Here is a 24,149-nt window from a genome sequence, read left to right as displayed (position 1 = left end):
CTGTGTGAAAACAAATTTGTCACTGACTGGTTTATCATTGGTTTTATTGTACCTGGTTGTTAGGGTGAAGTTCAGGCATTATTTCTGAGGCACGAAGGATACCTGGGTGCTATTGGGGCTTTTCTAAAGGGAGCAGAAGAGGACAGTAAGTACTTGTTTTCAGTGTATCACTTTTTCAGTTGTAAAAATCTGGCACTTTGTTCTCATCCCTGCATTGTGCTTGGGCCAAAGTATTAGCAGTAGACCATCAGTCACTTGAGCCTGTTCTGTCAGGTAGATCATGGGTGATCTGTATTTTAGCACTGTTTAGCCACCTTGGTTCTGTAACCAACAAAAACATTGTCAATTTTAGTTTTGAAACTTTCAATTCATCCCAATCTCAACAGATCTTTAGGGAAAGAAAGATGCAACTTCTATGAAGAAGTGCCTTTTGGCATCAAACCTGAACTGCCTAGCTCTAATTTTAAGGCAATGTCACCTTGTTCTGGACACTTCCCACCAGAGGAGATAGTTTCTCTCTTACCTACCCTCTCAAATCCTTAGTTCATCTTAAACACCTAATTTACATCACTCTTTGTGCTTCTAGGGTCGGGGGAATACAAGCTTAGTCTTTACAGCCTGTCTTCAAAATTGATCAAACACCAAATTACATTGGTTGGCTTGGCTAGCATTCTTGCTTCCTCTGTCAAAAGTTCAATAATTCAAGCCAGCCAGCGGGTCCTTGAACATGAAATCAGGTTTGATACTCCAAGGCAGCGCTATGAGAGATTCTTGGAGTGTGTGTTAGTTGTGGAAAACCAGTGCAGTTTCTCCAAATTTTTCTTTGTTTCCAGAAATACACATACTTCCAGCTGCCAGGTTACCCACTGCCTATCCTATCATGTTTTATTTTTCAGATCCTAATCAGTACAGCTGGGGAGAGAACTATGCTGGCAGTTCAGGTTTAATGAACAGTTCTCCTGATGTGCATCCGCTGCAACGAACACGAAGTGGAACGGTATGCATCTGTAATGAGAATCATGTATTTTGTGAACCACATGAGTTATATAAAACCTGGTACCTTCAAAAGACTAGCCTATGGAGCAGACATTCACCAAATTCTTTAAGTAGAGAGCAGTTGTCTTGGAAGCAGGGAATGAAGGTGACATTTTAACACTATTGTCCAGCACAACGAAACAAAACAAATCCATGCTATTTCAAAATTTGTGGAATTTGTTTCAAATGAGTTGCAAAAAGGCCTTGTTTATAATGCTTTCTGGAGTAGTAGATTAATATGCTGAGCATATAATTTCAATGCTGGAGTAGTTTAACTGCAGTGCAGAGGCTCACCCCGACACTGGAGAGATGCAGGTGGCTCCTTTCTCCACATTCATTCCACATAGCTCCAGTTGATATTGCACCGGGCTGTGAATCTATTCTGACTGCTTCTACAGCAGAGAAGTAGGGACTGCATTTGCAGCGTAAATGCACCTTGGAGCCCTCACAATTTTGACCTGAATGTGAATTCATTCATATGCAGGCTATTAACAGCACTTTGATTTATTCTGAAGCAAACCTTTTTTTAATCCCATCATGAAGAGAAAGGAAAAAAAAAACCCTTTTACAGAAATCAGCAAATGCCTCTTCAGTCCACTCAGTGACTATTTTGCGCATTTAATTATTTATTCCAGAAGCGTGCTTTTTTTTCATGAGATGTGGGCATCGTGTGCAAGGCCAGCATTGTTGTCCACCCCTAACTACCCTTGAAGGGTGTTAATGAATCAGACGGGTTTTTATGATAATCGATGATAGTTTATTTTTATTTATTAGTCACAAGTAAGCTTACATTCACACCGTAATGAAGTTACTGGGAAAATCACCCAGTCGCCACATTCCACTGTCTGTCGGGTACACTAAGGGAGAATTTAGTATGGCCAATTCACCTAACCTGCACATTTTTGGACTGTGGGAGGAAACCCACACAGAGAACATGCAAACACCACACAGGCAGTGACCCAAGTTGGGTATTGAACCCAGGTCCCTGGAGCTGTGAGACTGCAGTGCCACTGTGCTGCCCCTGTGTTACCATGGTTGTGGTTACCATTACTGAGATTAGGGCCAGAATTTTACTGCCTCGCCCGCCCCAATTCTGAGGCTCACAGAAAGGCATTCTCTGTTGGCCTTGGACGGGATCTTACGAACCTTGGGCGGGCAAGGTGGTAGAATTCTGGCATAGCTGTCAATTCCAGATTTTATTAATTGAATTGAAATTCTAGCAGCTCCTGTATTGGGATTTGAAACCATGTCCCTAGAGCATTAGCCTGGTTCTCTGGATTACTAGTCCAGTGACATTACCACTACACCATCTGCCCTTGTTTATAATAGTTTTTGAAATTGGATATTAATTCTTGCTTTAATGTAAACATGTACAGAACGTTTGAGTCTTGAACATTAATCTTTACAAAGGCTATTTCCAGTGTCTTTCTGGTATCTCTGAAATAATATGAGTAATTTAGGTCACTGGTTGTTGCTGAGATATGCCCAGACACGGCCGTTCTTGCCACTTCAGGCACATCTTGGGTGAAACAGTGGTACTTTGTCTCAAATCATGTTATAGGTCATGTCTACATATCAGGATGTGGCACCAAGTCATATACCATAGACATGAGGTTAATTTTATCCCCCTGGCGGTATATTGTCCAGGTTTAAGTTTTGTTAGGTTGTCGCTACCCACACCCGAGTACAATGTTCAGTTAAAGTAGCAAGTTTTCTTAATCAAAACCAGCATATTGAATTTGGGGCGATAAGAAAGCCTTGAAATAATTTTTAAAAAGCAGAAAGTCATCCATTCTCTTCCCCAAAATGGATCCTAAATGTCTTGCCCATATAATTTGAGGTGCCAGAGTTTCTGGAAGGCTTAAGGTGATGGCTAGAGAAGGATGAATACTGCAAGCATTTTGCGTGCAGGAATAGCTCACTTATTTTCTTTTGTTCATTTTACACTTAAGTTCTAACCTGCATCTTTCATTCCTTTCCTGGTCGTCTCCACGTTCTGTTAATCCTTCTACAGTTTTCAGTAAGTGATCCTGTTCATTTCTTTTCTCCCCTTTGCTTTGTTGCATTAACTCTGCAGAATAATTTTCATCCTGTTAGAGGGAACAGAAAGGAATAACTTACAGCTGCCGAAGATAGTTGACGTTGAGAATAAGCAGGTTAAATAGCTATGTCCTTCAATTGCTGCCCTTTACTCCCCACTACAGTGTAGATAGGAGTCCGTTTGACTGCAATTGCTCCTACTGTTTGCATATTCTGGGGGCGGTTGTGGCGGGGTTGGGGAGAAGGAGTGTGAAATCACTGGAGGGTGTAATCCTGTTTGGCTTGTCTGTGCTCGGAATGATGTGTCAAAGCTACAGTTTGAATGGCACTAATAGGCAAGTTGGCTTTTACTCCTATACCTTCCAGTTTTCAAAAAGTGCGAGTTGTGTGTGCACTGATACCACCTGTCAAGCAACAGTGAGACTGAAATTTGGGTGTCTTGATATTAAGCAGCAAGGAATAGAAGGACTTGTGATCCTTGCATTTAAAATGCCCCCAATACTGTAATTTATAAACTGTGTGCTTTAAAAGACTTATTCGATGTGGGTGGGTGATGGGGCTCATGTTATAGTCTGATATAACACAGAATGATGCGCTTAGCCCACCATGTCTATGGTTACTCTTTGAAAGAATTTCCAATTAATTCCATTCTCTTGATCTTTCCCCATTGTTCAGTAAATGTCTCTATTTTAAGTATTTATCCAGTTCCCTTTTGAAAGTTATTATTGAATCTGTTTTTATTAGCCTTTCAGAAAGTACGTTCCAGATTATTAGTTGCTGCGTACTTTTCCCCTCATGTTACTCCACCTTACCTTTAATGACATGGCCATTAATTTCACCAGAATTATTCTTATGTGGTACATTATCAAACACCTTTTGAAAGTTCATATGAACAATATCAGCCATACCACCACAATCCACTCTGTTCATTATTTCATCAAATAATTCAGTCACGTTAGTCAAACATAATTTTCCTTTAACAAATCCATGCTGACTTATACTTATTGACACTTCATTTTCCATGTGTCACTTAATTTTGTCTTAAATTAATGACTCCAAATGTTATTTCCAATCCTTTGGCATTGCCCCATGCCCAAGGATGATTGGACCATTGTGGTCAGAGCTGCTACAATTTCCATATTTCCACAATCAGAAGGATGCACCCCATCATAACTGGATGACTTTTCTACTTCGATTGTGGTCAACATTTTAATTCTTTACTTTATCCAAACTGATTTTTCTACTACCTCCTATTGTGACATTGGCAGCACCTTCTTTTCAATAAAGAGAGATGTAAGTGAATTTTATTGTCCAGCTTTTGTGGCTACAATGCTTCTAAAATCTTCCATATGTTCCGAGCCGGTTCTAGTACAATACAAGTGGTTTGAGCAAAAAATGGAAGAAACTCCAATATTTGCCAGCACAAACACCAACAGCAATGCAGTGTCTGACAATGGCAGCCTGGAGCTACGTATATGTGTGAGCGCGCTTGTGCATATTGATTTTTTGTTTTGGGAGGCATTCTTATCAACGCCTCTTCCCCCTCCCCCACCCGACTAATATGTTCACATTTTTGAGGTGCTACAAAATATGTAATAAGGAATTAAAGGGAATCGTTGCTTCATGCAGTAAACTGAAGGTTTGATTCATTGGTAGTTTGACATGCTGGAGATGGACCGACTGGAACGGCAGCTGGTGAACCTTCCTCTCCTTCTAGATGCATCATCATATGTCCCAGATACGGTTGACCTCACCGAAGATGCCATGGCAAGGGAGTATTGGCTGAGCTGCTTCGAGGATGCTTTAGATGGTGTAAGTTTTACATAAGTAGAGTTGCGTGTAATTTATAGCACTGGGCCATTTGACCTAACTGGTCTATGCTGATGCTTACCGTCTACATGAGCCCCTTGACATTCTTCTTTATTTAACCCTATCAAAGTAATCTTCTGTTTCTTTCTTCCCCTTAAATGCATCCATTCTATTTGTCAGGAGCTACTAATCTCTTTAGGTGCAATCAGGAACTGTTCGTTTCCAGGCTTTGCTCTTGCAATTCTTTCCTCCCTCCCTACCACCTCCCCCCCCCCCCCCCCTTTTTTTAACCTTTCTTCCCTCTCTTGCCTAGGATGTTCTCTCCTGTCAAGGTTCAATTCCACAGACACTGGCAGCTGCCCAATACCTTGTCCATGAAGGCAGTCGGTAGATGTAAGTCTGAAAAATGGATGCCTGGATGCTGGGCATCACAGAGCAGTTTGACCCTCAGCTCTGTTGAGATCCACGTCCTACACTTTCAGGAAGATTTGCTGGGTAATTATCAGAGATAGAAATCCTGACTCATTTTCATTTCATCCTCCTTAGCCCAATAAAGGTAAAGATGATGGCCCCTAGAAGCTACATCAGCTGAGATCAGTTGCATTAGAAATTGGACCTAGCAATATATGTATAAATTGGTACACATCTTGTGCCCACTAAGCCATTGAAATAAAATTAGGACTTTTCAAAAGGAATGTCTGGTGAATTGGAATATTTAGTACTTTTCTGTTGTTAGTCACCAAGATTAGTGACCTTCACCTTAAACCTTCACATTTGAGTCGTTAAGTCTTGGATTTAATGTTAAGTTAAAGTTCATTTATAAGTCACAAGTAAGCTTACATTAACACTGTGAAAATCCAAGTCCCACTCCAGCAACTTGGTCGCATAATCCAGATTGACACTTAAAATGCTGTACTGAGGATGTGCTGCACTGTCAGTGGTGCTGTCTTTATGATGAACCAGGAAACCAAGGCCTCCCAGGTGACCATAAAAGATCTCATGGCACTATTACATAAAAAAAAGCAGGGTAACTTTCCCCAGTATTTTGGCCAATATTTGTCGCCCAACCAAAACTTAAAAAGCAGTGTATTTAGTCATTTATTTAATTTCTGTTTTATGGGCAAATTAGCTGCTGCGTTTTGCACATTTTACAACAGTGACTACAGTTCAAAAGTGCTTCATTAACAACAGTGAGGGATGTCATACAATAAAAGGCAGTAGAGAATTGAAGGTCTTTTTATTTGTTTTCAACGTGAACAGAAAATGCTGGAGACGCTCTGCAATGGAGTTCTGATAAAGGGTGATGCCTGAAAGGAGAAAGTACTTTCCTTTCTTCGAGACAACATCTGACTTGTTAAATGTTTCCAGACATTTCTATTAGGATTTAGACTTCTTGGATCTAGCCCATTGACCTTTTGTGTTTTACTGTTAGTTTTACATTGGTGAAATTCATACCTTCCTAGACTTGCCATTGCTGGAAGATGAGTAATTTATCCCCAGTCTTCTGCAAGCCCTGTTGTTGGCAACCTTCTGCTGGGAAATCAGCAGGCAGAAACCCACATCCTGCCACTGTGTGGCACCACACTGGCATAATACTGCAATGTCTGCATTTATACGGGAAGGTTGGATCAATGTACGCTTGAAGCTGGAATTCCAAAACTAGCAACACCAGCTGGAATTTTTTTTTTGAGTGCATATGCAACTCTCGGACTGGACATTTGTGTTGCTGCAACATAATGAGAATGACCCTGTCACAAACAATATTGCCTTTCAGTAGTCATAAGAACTTGAGAAACAGGAGCAGAAGTAGGCCATCTAGCCCTTTGAGCCTCCCCCACCATTCAATAAGATCATGGCTGATCTGAAGTGGATCAGTTCCACTTTCCCGCTCTCTCCCCATAACCCTTAATTCCCTTGTCTATCAAAAACCTATCTACCCATGACTTAAATATATTTGGCGAGGTAGCCTCCACCACTTCAACGGGCAGAGAAGTCCAGAGATTCACCACCCTTTGAGTGAAGAAGTTCCTCCTCAACTCTGATCTAAACTGCGCCCCCCCTCCCCATCTTGAGGCTGTGCCCTCTAGAGCTGCTATCCTTTCTAAGTGGGAAGAATCTCTCTACCTCTACTCTATCCATCCCTTTCATTATCTTATACGTCTCTGTAAGATCCCCCCTCATCCTTCTAAACTCCAACGAGTACAGACCCAGTCTATTCAGTCTCTCTTCATAGTCCAACCCCCTCATCTCCGGTATCAGCCTAGTGAACCTCCTCTGCACTCCCTCCAAGGCCAATATATCCTTGCGCAAGTGCAGCGACCAAAACTGCACACAGTACTCCAGCTGCAGCCTCACCAGTACCCTGTACAGTTGCAGCAAGACCTCCCTACTTTTATATTCTATCCCCCTCGCTATAAAGGCCAGCATTCCATTCGCCTTCTTGATCACCTGCAGACTGGGTTTTTGCAACTCATGCACAAGGACCCCCAGGTCCCTCTGCACCGTAGCATGCTGCAGCTTTTCGCCCTTTAAATAGCAATCCCTCCTACTATTTCTCAAAGTGGATAACCTCACACTTGCTAACATTATACTCCATCTGCCAGGTCCTCGCCCACTCGCTTAGCCTATCCAGATCCCTCTGCAGACTTTCCACACCCTCCACGCAATTTGCTTTACCACTCGTCTTCGTGTCATCAGCAAATTTTGTCATCCTACACTCAGCCCCCTCCTCCAGATCATCTATATAAATGGTAAATAGCTAAATAGTCGTACTAACAAACGTTAGAATCCCTTCAATCTGAATGTGGTCAGGCGGAGCAGATGCCTAGCTTGTTATGCTTTTCAGATAAGCTGGATAGTAAGGAATGCAATAGTATTTTGAGCAATTCAGATAGTGTTCAGTCTTGTTGCTGAAAAGATGCATTTATTAGTCCATTGACCTGAAGCTATCAGGTCATGGAGTGGGATTTGAATCTTCCAAGATCTGTAACCCAGTTTTCATTTTGGAACAGATCTATTTGTACAAACAAGCCTACCGTTTAGTATATAAATATATGTAGAAATAACTTATTAGATAATACAATAGGGAATAATTGTACAGACATTAGGATTAGAACTGGACAGTGCTGAAATTTGAAAATGGCTTTGAAAAATAATCAGGAAAATCTTGCAATTTTAAATAATGAAAATCTCAAATAAGGGACAATTTAAAGATTTGCCATGACCCCAAAAACTATCCCTAAGTCCATGGCACAGTGGTTAGCACTACTGCCTCATAGTGCCAAGGACCTGGGTTATTTTCGGCCTGGGTGACTGTGTGGAGTTTACACATTGTCCCTGTGTCTGCGTGGGTTTCCTCTGGGTGCTCTGGTTTCCTCCCACACTCCAAAGATGTGCAGATTAGGTTGATTGACTGTGCTAAAATGTCTCTTCGTGTCCGAGGTACAAGCAGGGTAAATACGTGGGATTACAAGGCCAGGGTGGGATTGTTGTCAGTGCAGGCTTGATGGGCTGAATGGCTTCCTTCTGCACTGTAATGATTCTATGATTCTATTTTATGGTTACAATCCACAGTTTGGGAACAGCTATGTAAGGGCATTCTGGATGCAAGATGGATTAGAAAAGATGGATGACTAAGGTTATTGAGATCTGCTGCTAATTCTGTCTCCCTTTTCAATTCTTCATAACATATATTGCAAATTTCATCATTTCTTAATAAGTAAAGCATGTGTATTACTGCTTCCAAATGCTTTATCTTATTTACGTTTTGGGGAAATATTTACTTCCAATTCACACATATGTGATTAGGCATCCTCAAATGATTCTGAAATCCAGAAATGCCTTTGTCACAAACATTCCAGATTTGAGAGCTTGCTGTGTACTAGATTCTAGGAAATACATTCTTCGCTGAAGCATAGACACGTGCACTTCTTGTCTTTTTGTTACTTGTTTTTGCAGATGTATTATTGCTGAGTAAGTCACTAAACTTTTATGGAACTGATAAATTATGAAGGAGTTTCAGATGGGCAAAACTTAATGCATTTATAAACGCGAAATACTGCAGATGCTGGAAGCTGAAATAAAAATGGAAAAATGCTGTAAAATCTCAGCAGATCTGACAACATTGAGCCAATGTTTCGATGTCTGAATGACCCTTCGTTAGACTTGAAACGTTGGCTCTACTTTCATTCCACCGGTGCTGTCAGACCAGCTGGGATTTTCCAGCATTTTTCTGTTTTTCATGTTGTTAATGAATTTATAGTTGGCTGCCCAATGTCAGCTTAGGTGGGCGTAATGCTTTCAGTGTAGTAAAATGTACCAAGGCACTTCATATTAGTATAATCATGACAAAAGATGAAACCAGACTGAAGAAGGAAGTATTACACTGTGTTGCTCAACATTTTGCCAAAATGGTGGGTTTAAGGAGTGCCTTAAATGTGACAGATTTAGAACTGAAATTCTAGAATTTTAACATCCAACGATGCAGATACATTGGGGTGGCACGATGGCATGGTGGTTAACAGCGCCAGGGACCTGGGTTCAATTCTGGCCTCGGGTCACTGTGTGGCGTTTGCATATTCTCCCTGTGTCTGCATGGGTTTCCTCAGGATGCTCCGCTTTCCTCCCACATACAAAGATGTGTGTGGGTTAGGTTGATTGGCCATGCTAAATTGACCCTAGTGTCAGGGGATTAGTGGAGTAAATTTGTGGGGTTATGGGGATTGGGCCTGGGTGGGATTGTGGTCGGTGCAGACTCGATGGGCCGAATGGCCTCCTGCACTGTAGGGATTCTGTTTCTATGTCAGTTGTCAACAAACTCTGAAAATTAGAGGTAAAATCCAGGGCTGTTTAGAAATGATAAAAGAAATGCTCTCCCACAACTAACACGACAAGTGACTTGCTCATTTAAGTCAGCTAATGTATTTAATGTTGGCTATCACATTGCCCTGCATAACAACAGTCTGCTCATCGAAGTGGCATAGTAGTTAGCCCTGCTGCCTCACAGTCCAGGGACCTGGGTTCGATTCTGGCCTTGGATGACTGTGTGGAGTTTGTGTATTCTCCCCATGTCTGTGTGGATTTCCTCCTACACTCCAGAGATGATTGGACGTGCTAAATTTGCCCTTTAGTGTTCCAAGATGTGTAGGTTAGATGGGATTAGCCATGGTAAATATATGGGATTATATGGATAGAGCTGGGAAGAATGCTTGGGTAAAAGACTCTCAGAGAATTGGTGCAGACTCGATGGGCCGCATGGCCTCTTTTACACTGTGGGGATTCTATGAAAACAAATTAACTGGTTGTGGAACAGTTTGGAATATTCTGGGTATGGTGAGACACAACACAAATGTGAGTTCTTCCTTTATAATTTGCTTTGTTTCAATACATTGTACCAAAAAACCTTATTAGATCAACTGAACGAGGTTGTTCCAATGTGAAGCTGTATTTTTACTACTTCTGTTTCAGGTAGTAAAGCGGGCTGTCGCCAGCCAACCACAGTCACTGGATGCCATAGAGCGAGCAGAGAAATTTCGGCAAAAATACAGGCACAAACTTCAAACATTGAGGCATCAGCCGTTGTGAGTATTGACTAAGTGCAGTGCTCTATGTGAATCCAAAGTATTTGTAGATTAACATAAAAAGTTCACAGTTCAGTGGTGTTGCCAGTTTTGAAAACATTACCACTTCCAAGTGCACTGGGACTAATTTTTTTTTGCTGCAATACATATAAGCATTTAACTTTTCAACAAGTCAGATGTTGGGATATATTGAATGGTCAATTTAAGCTGGAACATGTCACTATAGGAACGGTTGAGGAAATTAGCGTAGATGCTTTCAGGGGAATCTAGAAAAGCAGTTGAGGGAGAAAGGAGAAGGAGAATATCCTAATGGGTGAATGGCAGCACAGTGACACAGTGGTTTGCACTGCTACCTCACAGTGCCAGCGACCTGGGTTCGATTCCCAGCTTGGGTCACTGTCTGTGTGGAGCCTACACACTCTCACCGTGTCTGCATGGGTTTCCTCCGGGTGAAACATAGAAACATCGAAGATAGGAGGCGGCCATTTGGCCCTTTGAGCCTGCTGTGCCATTCATTACGATCATGGCTGATCATCCAACTCAATAGCCTAATCCTGCTTTTTCCCCATAACCTTTGATCCCATTCACTCCAAGTGCTATATTCAGCTGCCTCTTGAATACATTCAACACTTTGGCATCAACTCCTTTCTGTGGTAATGAATTCCACAGACTCACCACTTTTTGGGTGAAGAAATGTCTCCTCACCTCCGTCCTTAATGGTCTACCCTGAATCCTCAGACTGTGACCCCTGGTTCTGGACTCCCTGACGGGATACTCCGGTTTCCTCCCGCAGTCCGAAAGACATGCTGGTGAGATGCATTGGCTGTGTTAAGTTCTCCCTCAGTGTATCTGAACAGGCAACGGAGTGTGGCAACTAGGGGATTTTCACAGTAACTTCATTGCAATGCTAATATTAGTCTACTTGTGACATTAATAAATAAACTTTAAACTTTGATAGAAGATAGGAGAAGGCTCATGTTGAGCATTAATGCCAATATAGGCCAGTTGGACCAAATGGCCTATTTCTGTTCTGTAAATCCTGTGTAAATCAGTGAAATGGCAGTGGCCTGGAAAGGGTCAAGGGGCTTGCGGGGGCTCGGACAGTTGGCAATGCATGGATCGTGGGGCTGGTCAGCTGATGGGCCACTGCATATGCGCCTATCTTGGCGCTGACAGATGGCACATGCACAGTGACCCGCTCAGCTATGCTGCCAGCCTCTCCAACTGGAATAGGTCCTGCCCACTGATTTTTAATGATATTCACACTTATGACCTCTGCAGTGCACAGAGTGTGAGAGATTCTTTGAAATCTCAGTGAAAAAACCAGTGTGAATTACTCCAGTTTTCACACGAATTCAACACTTAGAATTTTGGCCCAGGTGTTCCTCCTTATCCAGAATAGTAGGACCAGAGGAGACAGTCTACTCTGGAAAGATGTTAAATTTAGAACTAATCTGCAGAAATGTTATTTCACCAAGTTAGTGGTGAGTTGATGGAACAGAATCCATTGGAAAATGGTGGAGCTCGATAGCTTTGATTCATTTAAGTATAAATCAGATAGATTCCTTTCACAAAATAATATTTTGCTATTAGTGTATAAATGATCTATTATGTGAAGCATGCTTGGGCAAAATAAGTAACTTTAGTTTTATTGTTCCAAAGTTTACCATCACTGGGAGAGTCCTTGCCTCATGTCTGAATCTGTTATCGAATAGTTATAGATTTACATAGAACACTACAGCACAAACAGGCCCTTCGGCCCACAAGTTGTGCCGATCACATCTATACCTACCAAGCCATAGAACTATCTGTAACTTCCAATGCCATTAGATCCCATTTACTCATCCAGAAGTCTTTTAAAAGACCCCAGTGAGTTCGCCTCTACCACCACCGACGGCAGCCGATTCCACTCACTCACCACCCTCTGAGTGGAAAAACTTTCCCCTCACATCTCCTCTGTACTTGCCTCCCAGCACCTTAAACCTGTGTCCTCTCAAAGCGACCATTTCAGCCCTGGGAAATAGGGTGGATTCTCGGAGGCTATCTATTCCTCTCAACATTTTATAAACCTCTATCAGGTCGCCTCTCAACCTTCGTCTCTCCAGGGAGAAGAGACCTAGCTCCCTCAACCTATCTTCATAAGGCATGCCTCCCAATCCAGGCAACATCCTTGTAAATCTCCTCTGCACCCTCTCAATAGCTTCCACATCCTTCCTATAGTGAGGCGACCAGAACTGCACACAGTACTCCAAGTGGGGTCTGACAAGGGTCCTATAAAGTTGCAGCATTACCTCCTGACTCCTAAACTCAATCCCTCGATTAATGGAGGCCAGTACACCATATGCCTTCTTGACCATATCCTCCACCTGCGAGGCTGATTTAAGAGTCCTAAGGACCCGGACCCCAAGATCCTTCTGCTCTTCAACCCAGCTAAGACTCCTACCCTTGATATTGTACTCCTGTATCCTGTTGGTCCTGCCAAAATGGACCACTACACATTTATCCGCGTTGAAGTCCATCTGCCACTTCTCCGCCCAGTCTGATTTGATTTATTATTGTCACATCAGAAAGGACAGTAGGACTAGGGGGCACAGCCTCAAGATAAAGGGGGGGTGGTTTAGAACGGAGTTGAGGAGGAACTTCTTCACTCAAAGGGTGGTGAATCTCTGGAATTCTCTGCCCGTTGAGGTGGTGGAGGCTGCCTCGCTAAATATTTTTAAGACGCGGGTTGATGGGTTTTTGATAAGCGAGGGGATTAAGGGTTATGGGGAGAGGGCAGTAATGTGGAACTGAGACACGACAGATCTGAGACACGACAGATCAGCCGTGATCTTATTGAATGGCGGGGCAGGCTCGAAGGGCTGGATAGCTTACTCCTGCTCCTATTTCTTATGTTCTTATGTTATGTATTGGGATAAACTGAAAAGTATTGCTTCTTACCCACTATACAGGCAAAAACATACCATTCATAGAGTACATAGGGGAGAAGGGAAGAAGAGGGTGCAGAATATTAATGTTACAGTTACAAATAGGGTGTGGAGAAAGATCAGCTTAATATGTGATAGGTCCATTCAAAAGTTTGATGGCAGCAGGGAATAAGCTGTTCTTGAGTCTTTTGGTATGTGTTCTCTGACTTTTGTATCTTTTTCCTGACTGAAGAACGTGGAAGAGAGTATGTCTGGGGTGTGTGGGGTCCTTGACTATACTGAATGCATTTCTGAGGCAACGGGAAGTGTAGATGGAGTCAGTGGATGAGAGGCTGGTTTGCGTGATGGATTGGGTTACGTTCATAACCCTTTGTAGTTTCTTGCAGTCTTGGTCAGAGCAGGAGCCATACCAAGCTGTGATGCATCCGGAAAGGGTGTTTTCTATTGTGTATGTGTAAAAATTGGTGAGAGTCGTAGAGGACATGCCAAATTGCTATGATCAATGATTATGATTGCTCAGTAATTTCATCATTCTTGTATTAGACAACTGTCAGGATGGTAGAAGATGAACTCAAGGGACCTTGGTCTTTTTGTTGGCCAGCAGTTCCTATATTCCAATCATTAATTAGTCACAGCACGGCTTGTGACCAATCAGAATTGCTATTTCACAAAGTATTGCTGTCAAATAGATGGATAATTGTTTGGACAAAAACCCTTGACTTGGCAAATCTTTCTTTTCTATAATGTTAAATTATATATGTCAGACCAAAAATTCATAATTTAAAGTAAACCGTGTGTATTGTGCATCCAATTTTTCCCCCCCTCCTCTCTTGAAGGTGTGGGCTCTTACCAGACCCTGCACTGGAGGTAATGGTAGTCTTCCAATGTTTCACAAGAGTAGCTGTTACTAATGAGGGAGCCTGGGCAATGAATGTCAGCGGACAATTCAATATGGAAGGCATCAGTGCTACGCCTGATTCTGCTATTGCACACCTTTTACATTTCCACCTTTCTCTGGGCTTAGTAACAAAACACAGCAGCCTTAGGATGCATTACGATTGTGTATTTTTTAAACATAGATTTCTGTGCACTTGGCTGTCCTGGTATATCCTGAAAATGCTTTTTCACTTCCCTTTTCTCTCAGTGCGTACGGATCCCTAACAGTCAGAAGCTTATTGGACACGCGGGAGCACTGTCTGAATGAATTCAACTTTCCAGATCCTTACTCAAAAGTAGGCACTCCTGCTTTCCTTTACTTTTCCTCAGAAAGAAATATCAGTAATTTGCCTTGCAGAAGAAAGCTTTGGCCGAATGTCTTTGATCCTTTTGTTGCATTGGTGATGGCAAACTGGGGCCTATAATGATGATGCTACACTTGAGGATTAAAAAGCTCCTGAAATATTTCAAGTGTGTAATGGTGCCAAACCTGCTACCAGAGGGCAATGCTGAGAAAAAAATATTCTCAGCAAAGTTACTGGAAACATTTGCAGTCAACTGCCTCAATTAGCTCATTAAAGTTAACCTTTTTTTTGAACAGCACCTTGAATTGTCTTTTAAATCAATGGACAATCACCACTTTATATTTATAATTAGAGGAAAGTGTGCCTGTGTTTTTTTGATAAATGATAATAATGGTACGTCAATAACTGGCAAGGCAGCTTCCTCTGTCTCTCCACCATCTCCTGCCACCCCATCCTTCCAACAAACTTTTGGTTTTTTTTTAATCTTGTGTACAAAACTTCACTGCTCCCTTCCCCTTAGGGGTATGAGGAACCTCAACTCCACTATCCCGCTGACAAGCTTCTCGGAGCCGTTCGAAATTACTTTCTAATTCCTGGACACGGTAAAGATAAAGTTTAACACAGAATTGGCAACGCAAGACACAGCAACGAGAAGATTACTAAATTAGGCAGGACAAATTGGGAATCGAAAATCAAATGCAATGGAAATGGACATTTGCAAATACTATTAGAAGAACTTGGTTCTAAACAAAATACTACTGAAGGTTTGGGTGGGTAGTGGTGGCTGAGGTCGTAGAGTCATAGAGGTTTACAACATGGAAACAGACCCTTTCGCTCAACTTGTCCATGCCGCCGTTTTTTTAAACCCCTAAGCTAGTCCAAATTGCCCACATTTGACCCATAACCCTCTATACCCATCGTACTATGTAACTGTCTAAATGCTTTTTAAAAATTGTACCTGCCTCCACTACTATCTCTGGCAGCTTGTTCCAGACACTCACCACTCTGTGTGAAAAACACTGGACACTTTTTTATCTCTCCCCCCTCACTTTATACCTATGCCCTCTAGTTTTAGACTTCCTGATCTTTGGGAAAAGATGTTGACTATCTAGCTGATCTGTGCTCATCGTCATTTTATAGACCTCTAAGATCACCCCTCAGCCTCCTACGCTTCAGAGAAAAAGGTCCCAGTCTACCCAGCCTCTCCTTATAACTCAATCCATTAAGTCACGGTAGCATCCTAGTAAATCTTTTCTGCACTCTTTCTAGTTTAATAATATCCTTTCTGTAATAGGTTGACCAGAATTGCACACAGTATTCCAAGTGTGGCCTTATTAATGTCTTGTACAATTTCAACAAGACGTCCCAACTCCTGTATTTGGTGTTCTGACTGATGAAACCAAGCATGCCGAATGCCTTCTTCACCACTCTGTCCACCTGTGACTCCGCTTTCAAGGAGCTATGAACATGTACCCCTAGATCTCTTTGTTCTGTAACTCTCCCAATGCCCTACCATTAACTGAGTAAGTCCTGCTCAAGGTCAATCTACAAAAATGCATCACCTGGCATTTGTTTAAATTAAACTCCATCTGCCATTCATCAGCCCACTGGCCAATTGATTAAGATCCTTTGCAATTGGAGATAACTTTCTTCACTGTCCACTATGCCACCAATCTTGGTGTCATCTGCAAACTTATTAACCATGCTTCCTATATTCTCATTCAAATCAAAGGTGAGACCAAAATTCAAAAGAATAGTTGATTCTTTTAATCTACTTGCTTAACTTATAGCCTAAACAGAATATGTGAGATCTGATTAAATAGGTTATTTTTCCTTGCTGTCCCTTTTACAATATTTGATTTTAAAATGGGTTTGTTTAAACAAATTTAACATTTGGACTGAAAGTTGAACATTCATTCAACCAGTGTCGGTGGGAGCGATTTTTCAGCCCCCATTTGCCATCAGAGAGAACGACGATGCAGATTGAAAATCTGGAGAGTCGAGAAATGTGTTTTACTCCGGAGAGATCACGTTCTGTGATTTTCCCCGCCCCTCGTCACTGGCGAGGGATGAGATGTATTTGAATAAATTTTAACTTAATTATCAGGCTCCCCCATATTTCTCCCACCCCCTTCCTTGCTGTATTTTCAAACCTTGCCGATGTGCCCTCACGTCAGCGAGGCTCACAATGGGGTTATCCAAATGTGGGGATTTGCAACTAAAGCAATCTGTTTTGCAGAAAACAAAAGTTTATTTACTTCTGTGGGGATCCCTCTGTGAGGTGCAAAAGTAAGCATAGCCCCTGGGGGAGAAGGACATGCCTGGGCACTGCCCCTCCCCTGATACCAACCTGGCAGTACCAACTTGTGCATGGAAACCTCATGGAGGGAGAGTTGTATTATGTAGGTGTGTGAGGGGGCAGAGCGAGAGCATGCACTGAATGGGAGGAAATGCTGGGGGGTGGGGTGGGGGATTTGAGAGGCAGATGCTGGCAATGACTTTATGGGGATTGAGCCCTTGATATATCTCTGATGGGGGTTGGAGGAAGATTATTTTTTGCTCTGATTGGTGAGCCTTTAAAAACGGCACCCCAATCTCTATGGAGCTGACTTTGCCAGTATCCTTAGGCCCCACTGCTCAAAATGACAGCGTAAAACACCCCCTTCAACTTCCTATAGACATAGAGTCATAAGATCTGGAGAGAAAACCGGCCACACGCCGGTTTTCAATCAGATCCTGATACTTAGCCATTTTGGTAAGATTCTGCCCAATATCTCTAGAGTCTAAGCAGTTGCAGAATGCTGGAGTTAAACAATTATTTTAATTATTACCCTGCTTCCTCCTTTGGCAGTATGCATTTTTGCCTTGCTATTTTCTTCGAAAATGTCTGTTGAAAATTACTTAAAGGGGACCGTTTTCAAATCAAAGGCACTGTTTCTATATAGGGTTGACAGATTTCTGGATACCAGCCTTGTATATTCAGAATCTATTATTGTCACCGTATCAGCCAGTGAGTAGTGGGTGGGATGGGACTTGCAGCAAAACTTGCAGCTAAAACAATCTGTTTTGCTGAAAACAAAAGTCAATTTATTCAGCAATCTAAACAGCAGTACAACAAATAATTGACAGAGTCTATTTAAAAAGTGCCGATAAAAGTTACAGCAAACCCAATTCGTGATGTAAACTACAGAAGCATCACCCAGTCAAATCGTGATGATTTCTGCAGCAAAATACAGTGAGTGGAGAATAGTTATACTGAAAATGGTATGTGTCAAATTAATCCCTGCAGTGGTTAATGAGAACTGCGCAATCATTTCCATTCTGACTGGGAATTGTGGTGTTGCAAAATGAAACCCTAGCATGACTAACCCCTTTATTCAATAATGGAAAAATAATCTCTGATCTCCTTTGTTCCAGTATGATCCTTAAAGAGGTATATCTGTTTCCCATGCATAGCAGTTGTCTGGGTTCAGTTAATGCAGAGGTGGGGCAGTGTGGGCTTAGCCCTGACCAATATCCCTTTCAATTGCTTTTGTGTTAGTTCAGGCTTCAAAGGATTGCAGATTGATTGCATCCCGGCAAAGGGAGAAGTCGACAGACTGGGGGTTAAAATTTTACTCTAAGACCTTGACCATATCATCTGGCACTTCAATGCAGTCTGAAGGGAGTGACATCTTTAAATGAGCTAACTTGGTGCCTCATCTACCTTTTTGGGTGAATGTGAAAGCTCCAAGGACATAACTCAAGTAAGAGCCAGGAGAATTTAGGAGGCATGGTTAGCAAGTTTGCAGGTGACACCAAGATTGGTTGCATAATGGACAGTGAATAAGGTTATCTAGGATTACAATGATCAGTTGGGCCAGTGGGCTGATGAATGGCAGATGGAGTTTAATTTAGATAAATGTGAGGTGATGCATTTTGGTAGATCGAACTTACTCAGTTAATGATTGGGTGTTGGGCAGGGTTATAGAACAAAGAGATCTAGGGGTACAGATTCGTAGCTCCTTGAACATGGAGTCACAGGTCGACAGAATAGTGAAGAAGGCATTTGGCATGCTTGGTTTCATTGATCAGAACATTGAATACAGGAGTTGGGACATCTTGTTGAAGTTGTACAAGACATTGGTAAGGCCACACTTGGAATACTGTGTGTAGTTCTGGTTACCCTATCATTGAAAGAATATTACTAAACTAGAAAGAGTGCAGAAAAGATTTACTAGATTGCCCCCAGAACTTGATGGTTTGAATTATAAGGAGAGACTGGGAATTTTTTCCCTGGAGCATAGGAAGTTTAGGGTGATCTTTCAGAAGTCTATAAAATAATGAGGGGCATAGATAAGGTGGATAGTCAACATCTTTTCCCAAAGATAAGGAGTCTAAAACTAGTGGATATAGTTTTAAGGTGAGAGGGGAGGGAGACAAAAGGATCCAGATAGCAATTTTTTCACAGAGGATGGTGAGTGTCTGGAACAAGCTGTCAAAAGTAGTAGGAGAGATGGGTACAACTTTGTCTTTTAAAAAACATTTAGACAGTTACATGGGTAAGATGAGTGTAGAGGGATATGGGCCAAATGCGGGCAACTGGGACTAGCTCAGTGGTTTTAAAAAAAGAGGCGGCTTGGACAAGTTGGGCCGAAGGGTCTGTTTCCATGTAAACCTCTGTGACCCTATGACTATCCTCCTGGTGTTCTAGCCAGTATTTATTCCTTAACCGACATTACCGAAACAGATTATCTTGACATTTATCGCATTGCTCGTTAAAGCAAGTTATTTGGCCATTATCATGTTACAGCTTTTGGGACCACACGTTGACAATTATATTTCCTTACATCGCAAAAGTGGCTACACTTCAAAAGCAACTAATTAATTGTGAAGTGCTCTAGGCTGCCCTGGGGTCATGAAGTGCATGATAAAATCACCTGCACTCAAGCCTGCAGCAGTATTCAGAACTCATCGATGTTGAGACAGATGCCTTCCTGTGGGTAAACTAAACCTTTCCTATAACTTCTGTTTTCAATATTGCTACAAAATTAACTGAGTATTGTGACCCTTTATTGTTGAAACTCCACCATTGTACCTCAAGTGTGAAATTTACCAGTAATTTATTTTTCTAATATTTTGTTGGTAGGTTACAACCCAATTACAGTCCTCAACCAATTCTTGTTATCCGAGAGTTTGGAGAATGCAAAAAGTCTTGTATCAGTTCCTGTAATTGTATTTAGTTTGAGTCAAGGAAAGTCTATATTACCTGATATTGTGCCTGGTAAATAGATGTGTACGCAGTTAGGCTTTAGTGTGTTTGAAGTGGGAACTCATTTACAAGAGTGTTTCTTGGCACAGAGCACAAGAGAAACATCTGGTGCAGTCCTGAAATTGCAGCATTGATTTATGCCCCTCTCTTAATGCTGACTGTTGCTTGTGATTACCATATTGGCCTGTTTGCGATCTGTGTATCTTTCTCCGTGTTGGTTGATCCTGTTCATTTTTTTAATCTCTGCTGGTATTTCTCCCATAATATTTGACTACAACTTTCTGCCCTTGTTTTACAGGTGAAACAGAGGGAAAATGACATAGCATTGAAGCATTTTCAGAAAGTTGTGCAGGCCTTGGAATCACTGAGCATGGAGGAGCGGCAGTTTGCGTTAGTGAAAGGTCTCTTAGCGGGAAACGTCTTTGACTGGGGAGCCAAAGCTGTTTCAGAGTAAGTTGGAATGAGAGCTGATGGGAGCTGTTACACACTGTAATATTTTACTGGGTTGGTGACATTTTGAAGAGCCAGAGGATGTTTTGTTTCTTGATGCGTTGATTCGTACCCAGGTTTTGGGTGAATCCTGGTTTATGGTCATCTGCATACTGGTTTGTTGAGGTTGCATCTATAATATAGCATCCATAGGTCTGCTCCGACTGGGTAACCTACCTCTGAGGCAGCAAGCAGTCTCTTCTAGGGATTGTTTTAAAAAAAAGGCTACATGATGGCACAGTGGTTAGCACAGCTGCTTCAGAGCCAGGGACCTGGGTTCAATTCTGGCCTTGGGTGACTGACTGTGTGCAGTGTGTACATTCTCCCCGTGTCTATGTGAATTAGCTCTGGCTTCCTCCCACACTCCAGAACTGTGCAGGTTAGATGGATTGGCCATAGCAAATTGTCTCTTAGTGTCCAAAGATGTGTAGGTTAGGTGGAGATTACCATCTTCTGCACTGTAGGGATTCCGTGGTTTGATGATTTTCGTTTTCTATGGATAAAGTGCATATTTTGTTTCTTTTACTCCTAATTTTCTTATCCATTTTATACCTTTGTGGTTGTTCAGCACTTGCCTACTGCGCATTCTGTTTGCCTCGAATTTTAGACTACGGATGTTTTGCAGCCATTTGACTGTGGTACAAAGGAGAGATTGCAACTGAATCTCAAGTCTGCTGTTATTTAACATCTGCACCAGCGCATTTCCCAGCAAGGGTGATTTAGTAGTAATAAGCAGCAGGAACCATAGCCTATGGGATGTAATTCTTGTTGTAGTTCCAGAAGCCATTAGTAAATAGGGCTTAGACCAAGGACAGAACTTGTTCAATATCAGAATAGGTGCTGCTTTCACAAACAAATGGAGAAATGATTATTGAAAGGCACAACCATACCATGTTAGAAGAATAAAAAAGAATCATTGAATCCCTGCAGTGCAGAAGAAGGCCATTTGGCCCATTGAGCTTGCACCATCAACTATCCCACCCAGTCCTATTTTTGTAACCCCACACATTTACCCCATTAATCCCCTGATACTAAGGGGCAATCTACCGTGGCGAATCAACCTAACCTGCACGTCTTTGGAGTGTGGGAGGAAACTGGAGCATCTGGAGGAAACCTATGCAGATGGGGAGAATGTGCAAGACGGACAGTCACCCAAGGCCGGAATTGAACCTGGGTCCCTAGTGCTGAGGCAGCAGTGCTAACCACCGTGCTGCTCCATTGGGAAACCATTTGAACACCTTTTTTCTAATTTTGTATTTGCAGTATCCTGTCCCTGAATCTTTTAAATCATGTTTTTTGTCACATTTAGTGTTCTGGAAACAAATTCAGCATTCGGCTTCGAAGAAGCAAAGAAGCAATTACAAGGTAAGGAGCCATGAGACATTATTTGATTTTTGTGAGAAATTAAAGTTAATTCAACTCTGCAAATGAGATTGATATCCTGTGCGCCTTGGTGTTGCACTTTAGAGATGAAGGGAATTGGAGTAATTGAAATGTAAGAGAATTATTGAAATCACCCCTTGATTATAATTCTTCTCGCTAACCCACCAAATGTGCCTGAAATGACTGTAAAGTTATGAGGTATAGTTCCATGGGCGATGTTTGCTTATCTCCATAGTCAAATGGTTCTTTAACATCTTTGAAAGGAGGGGAGTAATGCAGCAAGGGTTATATCCTGAGCTAATTCAATTCAATACTAAAGGACTAAAACAGCCCAGTGACCCCATTCCCCCAGACTGCCTTCAGCAAAAAACAGATGGTGTGAATCTGTAGCAAGGAAAGCCAGGTTAATGTTTCAGGTGAAACTCTTGAAGCATCTCCCATTTGGCTTTGCCATCTATTTATGGCAATCGCAATTTTCTTTTACATCCCTGAAACTGATGTCAGAGGGGATGTGCATTGCCACAATACTTAATGTGATGCCGAAACACTCCTTTAATAAAGATTGAAATACTTGGGAGCCTGTTCCTAATGGCGTTTGACGGAAGTGATTAACAGATATATGTGTTCTTGTATTTCTCAGCACGTCCGTGGCTGGTGGATGCATATAATGATTGGTTAGAACGACTTAAGGTAGGAATTTGTAGAAAGAATTCAATTAATTGTATTCCTATGCCAGGATACTGGACTTGGGTGTATAGTGTTCCAAAGTATTGGAAATATGGATTAAAATGTTAAACAGTTTATATTAGTTATGATGAACCTACATGGACAACGTGTTTGTTTATTCATTCACCTTCTTCTATTTTAGCCTATTTAGCCTGACTATTGTGTAAAAGGCTTACGCCCATATTCCTACCAAATCATTAACACTTAGTATTATTGGTGCATGCTTTGTGATTGCACCTCTGTTTAATTCAGCTGAACTATTGCACTTAATTGTGCTCTGCGGTGTACAGAAGTGAACCATGTTACGTGACTTTTTAGATAGATGATACATGACTTTTAGATAGATGTTCTGACTCTGCGATATGTTTAAAAGATTAGCCTTCGCAGAATTGAAATTAGCAAGAACTTTCTTCAAAAGATCTTCTTAAATACATGACAGGAACATTCATGGAAGAAACTCCACTTGCCAAACCTCCCACGTAAGGGGAGTTTGGGTAGGAATTTCCATTCTGCTCCTTGGTATTCTGGTGGTTTGGTATCATGGCTATCCAAAAGCTTATGCTTTCAAAAAAAACTTGTGTTCTATTCTGGGTTGCCCTCTTACATATTCATGTAAGATCAGAGAGCCCCCAGAGCCGACATATATGTCAGTGTGCAATCTGAAGTTTGGTGCATAAATCATACTCACAGAGTTTACAACACAGAAATAGGATGTTCAGCCAACTAGTCTGTGGCAGCCTTCATGCCTTACATGAACTTCTCCTCACCCCTTTTCATCGAATCATTTCTGCATAACCGTCTATTCCTTTCTCACACGTATTTATAGAACTTCCCTTTAATGCATCAGATTACGAAAATGATTTTAAAAAGACCTTTTGGCTCATTGAGCTTGTTCTTCTGGTATTTCAGTTTACTCAGTCTAGCATGTGATTGTTCAACTATAGTGTGAACACTACTATTTCTTTCAATTACGCTGCTTTAGTAGTTAGGTTGTTCCACATAATAATTGCATTTTGAGTAGGGGAATAATCTTCTAAGAACTGTTTCAGAGTGGCATTCTCTTGTTCTGTCAGCTGGAATAAATTAGTATTTTGGATTTGTCTTGTCTGTGCTATTTAATAATTTGTGTACCACAATGCAATCTTCCACCTTAACCACCTCAAGTATAGAACTCAAGCCGCTCTGTCCTTTCCATGTAACTCATCCCTTCTCAACTTGGAATCATTCTTGCTCTGCTCTGCACCCTCCAATGTGCTCACTGGTCATTTTTGAAGCATGCCAAACAGAATTACCCAGTTTCTTGACACCTCAATCATCTTGTATGTATAAAACTACACCTTCCCTCCTCTGATTATCTCTCTCTTTCCTGAGCAATCTACATTTTTGTTCTTTTTTTATTATTCACTCATGGCACATGGGCATCACTGGCTGGCCAGCATTTATTGCCCATCCCTGGTTGACCCGAGAGCAGTTGAGAATCAACCACATTGCTGTGGCTCTGGAATCACATGTAGGCCAGACCAGGTAAGGACGGCAGGTTTCCTCCCCTAAGGACATTAGTGAACCAGATGGGTTTTTCTGACAATCGGCAATGGTTTCAGTCCTTTTCTTATATGCCTGAGTTTTTCTTTCTCTTCAGGTGCTCAAGCAAGTCTCTTTTAAATGTCAT

The 24,149-nt window shown here is 41.7% G+C and overlaps 1 protein-coding gene across 4 annotated transcripts in view; it reads left to right on the top strand.

Moving 5' to 3' along the window:
- pank4 (pantothenate kinase 4 (inactive)) overlaps positions 1-24,149 on the top strand; it is a 71,559-nt gene that overhangs the window by 33,754 nt on the left and 13,656 nt on the right. For all 4 annotated transcript variants that reach the window (XM_080215426.1, XM_080215427.1, XM_080215428.1 and 1 more), the window contains 8 exons: positions 64-145; positions 897-997; positions 4,732-4,887; positions 10,351-10,463; positions 14,535-14,622; positions 20,181-20,332; positions 21,681-21,736; positions 22,395-22,444. In XM_080215426.1, the coding sequence (XP_080071552.1) occupies positions 64-145; positions 897-997; positions 4,732-4,887; positions 10,351-10,463; positions 14,535-14,622; positions 20,181-20,332; positions 21,681-21,736; positions 22,395-22,444 (798 nt within the window). The remainder of the gene's footprint in view (positions 1-63; positions 146-896; positions 998-4,731; positions 4,888-10,350; positions 10,464-14,534; positions 14,623-20,180; positions 20,333-21,680; positions 21,737-22,394; positions 22,445-24,149) is intronic.

The sequence above is a fragment of the Carcharhinus amblyrhynchos genome, chromosome 30 (assembly GCF_965287045.1).
Source record: "Carcharhinus amblyrhynchos chromosome 30, sCarAmb.v2.hapA, whole genome shotgun sequence".
In the NCBI taxonomy this organism is placed as follows: domain Eukaryota; kingdom Metazoa; phylum Chordata; class Chondrichthyes; order Carcharhiniformes; family Carcharhinidae; genus Carcharhinus; species Carcharhinus amblyrhynchos.
This window is presented reverse-complemented; position numbering and strand designations above follow the sequence as displayed.